Source organism: Montipora foliosa, chromosome 6, assembly GCF_036669935.1.
Source record: "Montipora foliosa isolate CH-2021 chromosome 6, ASM3666993v2, whole genome shotgun sequence".
NCBI lineage: Eukaryota > Metazoa > Cnidaria > Anthozoa > Scleractinia > Acroporidae > Montipora > Montipora foliosa.
The window spans coordinates 72,561,152-72,565,978 of record NC_090874.1 but is presented as its reverse complement, the minus strand read 5'-3'; the positions used below and the strand labels follow the sequence as shown (position 1 = coordinate 72,565,978).

Below are 4,827 nucleotides of genomic sequence, written 5' to 3'. Positions count from 1 at the left end.
CATTGAATAAGATTAAATCCAATCTTGGGATCCATAACCGAGCAATCTCGAGACAGACCCCAACCTCGTCCCCAGGGTCTTTCTTCTTCTCTTCCCAGACCCTGGAACGAGGTTTAGCAAAATCCTCTTGTAATGTTATTACATTAAGCAAAATTCAATGCAACTAAAAATCACTAAATATAACGTTTGCTGTCGATACCGTAAAAATCACGTGTTGATCCCAGGGTCTTTTCAATTCCCTGGTTTTAAATAAAGTGAACACATCGTCAACGTATCTGAACCGTGAAATGGTGGAGCGGGCGCAGTTCTGAGTGATCCATTTCTCTTCAAAATGGCTCATGAAACCAGGGATTTGTCGAGTTTATTGCCACATCGTCGATCTGGTCGTAATATTAACCATCAAAGTCGAAATGGCTCTTCTTTGTGATAAATTCTAGTACAAATTTTAGAACTTGGCGAGGCAATGTTGGTGGGTCAGGAAGAGCACATTAGTTAAGAGTTACTCAAGACAAATCTGGATGGTTTCATCCTGGCGAACATTAGCTGAACGTTTGTGAACAGGGACGAGACATCCTGAAAAACTGTATGCTCTCCCTGATCCACCAACATTGCCTCGCCATGTTCTGAAGACTTTGCTTGAATTTGCCACAAAGAAGAGCTATTTCGTCTTCGATAGTGAGTACCAAGACCAGATCGACGGTGTCAGGCAATGGCCTCGCATTTAGGTCCAGTTCTTGCAAACATTTTCACGAGCCATTTTGAAGAGAAATGGATCGCTCAGAACAGCGACCACCCTACCATCTGGTTCAGATACGTTGATGATGTCTTCACTTTATTTAAAACCATGGACTCTGCCAACTAAATTTTACAGTTTTCAACTCCAGTAGGCGCTTTCGACGCTGTTTCAATTCAAGGGTAAATTGACTACTATTTTATTCTTTACTAATATAACTGATTGTACTATATAGAAAAAATATCACGCATTCGAATTACTTTGACCCATTTTGCCTTTTGTATCTCTCACGTTAACCATTTCGGCAATAATAATGATACTCAGTATTTTTTTTCTTTTCTGAGCCTTTGTTATAATTTTAAAATTTCTACTAAATTTAAGGCAAATGTTTGATTGACCTAATTATTTGTTTAAACTAAAGTATTTGCTTTCAAAGCATTTGGATTTCCTGTGGATTTCACAATTCTTTTACCCGATGCTAACGTAAACACGCTTTAAGCTTCACACATAGAGTTCAATCAGAATAACAAAGCTTTGAATATTGACCAATCATTAGAGGTGACCCGAAGACCCCAAAGTACACACCTTTTAAGTTGATATCACTTCTCTAGTGCGCTGGTCGTTGAAGATCGAAGAATAACATTTTCGAAAGCGACGTTAATTCATCGATATACCTCTTTATTCTCCGATGGCCATTGGCTATTTTGGAATGCGCATACTGTCAGTATGGCTTGTTTTTGTCGAGGTAAATGGAGTCAATTGTTGTTTGTATTGACCTATTTTAATTTCACTGCTATACTGATGCGACCTCAGACAGCTTTTGAGGAAAACAAATTCTGGCTTTGTCTTTCACAGAGTGTTCTTTGTTCCCGCGCAACCGAAAACTACGATGAAGGTAAGAGTAGACTACCATTGAGCGATTGACAGTAACTTTAGAAAAGCATGAATCTGTTTACCGCACAATATTTTCAACATACTTAACCATAGATCATGTTTTCGGTACGAGTCCTACCCCGTCTTTAACTCTACTCTGAGAAGCTCTGGTCATTAATTTGTTGTTTTGCTTCTTACAGAGTTCCAAATTCTTTTTGGATTACTTCTTTTTTTCATTATACAACCCGACAGCATTTAACCTTAGTTAGCCCCTTTTGACGAGGAATTGACACAAATCCGTTCATGGGATAAAATAAAACGTAACGAAATATCAGTTGAAATCTTTCACTGGCCGCAATTGCCCTCAAATGAGGTCTTTATTGGGTGTTGTACACACGGTAGTGTGCCGAGTACTGAAAAATCTACTTTCATAATTGTGTTATGAACTTGTAACTCGTCATCGTGCTACCTTCCCCTGGTACCTTAGAATTCACTAATTGGTTCCTTTGTTGTCTTTTTTAACGGGAAAGGAAAATATTTTTAAGTTGTCGCCACCATATAAACTTTCTTTTCATTAAAAAAAAGAAGAAGCAGATTTGGCTTCTCCCATACGAACAGAAGATTGGATTTCTTAACTTCTTTTGTAATTTAGTTATATGCCAGAGCAGGTGTACACTCGCATTATCCTTAGCCAAGTTAAAAACATGTCACACTGTTTTCCTTTATATACAATAGTTTCAATTTTTATGGTGTACCGGTCCCGGTACAAGCAAGGCACTGATGCTTCGTTCGACAAAGTTTCTTTCAAAATTTTAAAAGAAAAACGGAGATCTAAAAAACATATATATTAATTTATGTCTCATACCAAGAGACGGGGTGAGCAGTGCATCATCATTAATTGTCTTGTTGACATCTTTGAAATGTCGGAGAGACAAAAGGTCATTTGTCTTTGGTGAAACGAATATGTACTTTACTTAAAATTGCGAGTGACACATGATGTATTTCTTTATCCTGTTTACAAAAAGAATTTGCCTATAGAAAGCTCAAAATTGCTCCAATATTATTAGCTTCCGCTTTTCGATGCTCGTTCCCGTCTCCTCATCCCGTATTACAAAACCACACGGCGTCACAATAAATGACAAAACTATGGCTGTAAGGGGAGCAGTCATAACTGATCTTCTTATCATATACTGTAATGGCGCCAATAACTGTTTTACGGTCCTTTTTCTGACAAATGATTAAATAAACTAGCAGTGATCAAGGATTAGTGAGGTGCGTTCGATTTCTGTCACACACTGTGCTGTTTTGTTATCGAGGAAGCATTTGAAAGTGTCGTATGCTTGGGGAGAATTGTTTTGTACTACCCTTTTCTAGTGTTTAGTCAGTAATGAAGGTATTACACTAGCATTATTTTGACTGTTACCTTGTAGCTAATAATTATATTTAAAAAAAAAATACGGAATACGTGTGTACGGAATACATGCAATATCAGTAGCCTTTCCTAGTATCAGTAGCCTTTCATGCTGGATAGCCGTACGGCGTGACTCCCCAGAGGGTAAGCCGGAAGGTCACGCATCCAGGTATTAGCCTCATTCAAGAGGACTTCACATCTCTAACTATCGCATGAGATCGAGGTCATTTGTGCCAGAAATTCTGTGCGAGGCTTACACCACGTAGTAGCCAACAAGATGGCGTCCAAACGCTGAATCGTATGGTATCACAATCGATACCCGAGGAACATCCCGTGGGACTGACTCGATTAGAAAGTGTCCCCCTAGAACGCAAATAGTTTTCATTGGTTACTCGGAAGTCAAGTAGGCCAACTGAAGTTGGATATCGATTCAAAAGGGACTACACTTGCCACTATGGGAAAACTACTCAAAACGCGGGCTAGCTAGAGTTACGTGACCGTCTTCTTCTGCAAACATAAACATTTTTTACGTAGGTATGACGGCACCGTTACATATATATGTAACTTGACGAGAGCCAGCAAGAATTAATGCGTGCTTGTGTCTTACCATATTTTTGAGGGTGATACCAATAAATGACATGTAAATGATTTGTTATTAAAATGAATAAGTGAGATCGGAAAACCGGTAGATGACATGGAGAGATAATATTTTTCCAATGGTGACTCGGGGATACTCGGGGATACTACGATAGGAAGGCATTAGGTTCCACTCCTCCTCCTCCTCGAGTCTCCATTGCCAAAAAAAAAATATTATCCCTTCATCAATAACATGGTAAAGAATTTGAAAGTCATATATATTTCGAACTGCAGATTACTAAGCTTGAGGACTCTTAGCGTTGATGATTCATCGCAGTTGATCTCTTCACTGCCGTTATGGCAGATGAGAGAGCAATTAGAACACTTACGAAGGAGACCTGAAAAATAGTCCAGATAGTTTTTTTTTTGTGCGTCACAATCCGCAGTTCATACATGTATGAGTTTCATCATAGTTAGTAGACTAACTATGGTTTCATGTAATTCACTATCATTCATTCTCTCATTCTCCTCGGAAGGGACGTAGTACGAACTCACAACTGGGCAGCTCTCTTATAATTTCTATCGGTTCCTTTCTAGTTTGAATTCGCAATAAAATACCAGTGTCTCACTCACCAGTAAGGTTATTGGCCAAGTCCCATTAGCGTCAGAACAGTGTCTATTTTAAGAACACGTTTCGCCAAATCTAACTCAATGTTGTACCCAATTCAAACCCTTTGGGAATAACCCGTTTTATTCTAGGTATTTCCATATCATTTAATTTAAATGTGAATGCTACATTATGACGCAAACGCATTACACAAAGAATCTTAACCCCGGGAGATTTGAATTGGGTACGCCACTGAGTCAGGCGATTTGGTCTATTGTTTATTTTCCCACAAATAGACAGATTTCAGCCGCTGATGGGAACAAACCTAAATACCTGTCCAGATTCTTCTGGGGTAACTGACCCTTGCTTTGGCGCAAATCGTATACAATAAAAGAATCTGTTACTGCTATGAAGAAAATTACCCTGTTGTATATTGTTGTCATATTTATATTGTCTTGCTTTAGACTTTTGTGTCGGCAAAACCGATGGTATGCATGCTGACCCAATGGACTGCAGAACATACTATGACTGTGTGGGAGGCAACACGTACCACCGTACTGGACTTGCGGTTGGTCTTATGTTTGACTCAACGAAGAGAGAATTTCGCCATTCGAACGAGGTCAATTG

General features: G+C 39.0%; 1 protein-coding gene across 1 annotated transcript in view; it reads left to right on the top strand.

The window, feature by feature from the left end:
• Positions 1-1,334: 1,334 nt before the first annotated feature.
• Positions 1,335-4,827, top strand: part of LOC138008365 (adhesion G protein-coupled receptor L3-like) — a 30,723-nt gene continuing 27,230 nt past the window's right edge. The window contains exons 1-3 of the mRNA XM_068855681.1: positions 1,335-1,478; positions 1,589-1,628; positions 4,665-4,827. The exon at positions 4,665-4,827 is cut by the window's right edge and continues 14 nt beyond it. Coding sequence (XP_068711782.1) covers positions 1,422-1,478; positions 1,589-1,628; positions 4,665-4,827 — 260 coding nt within the window. The 5' untranslated portion in view covers positions 1,335-1,421. The remainder of the gene's footprint in view (positions 1,479-1,588; positions 1,629-4,664) is intronic.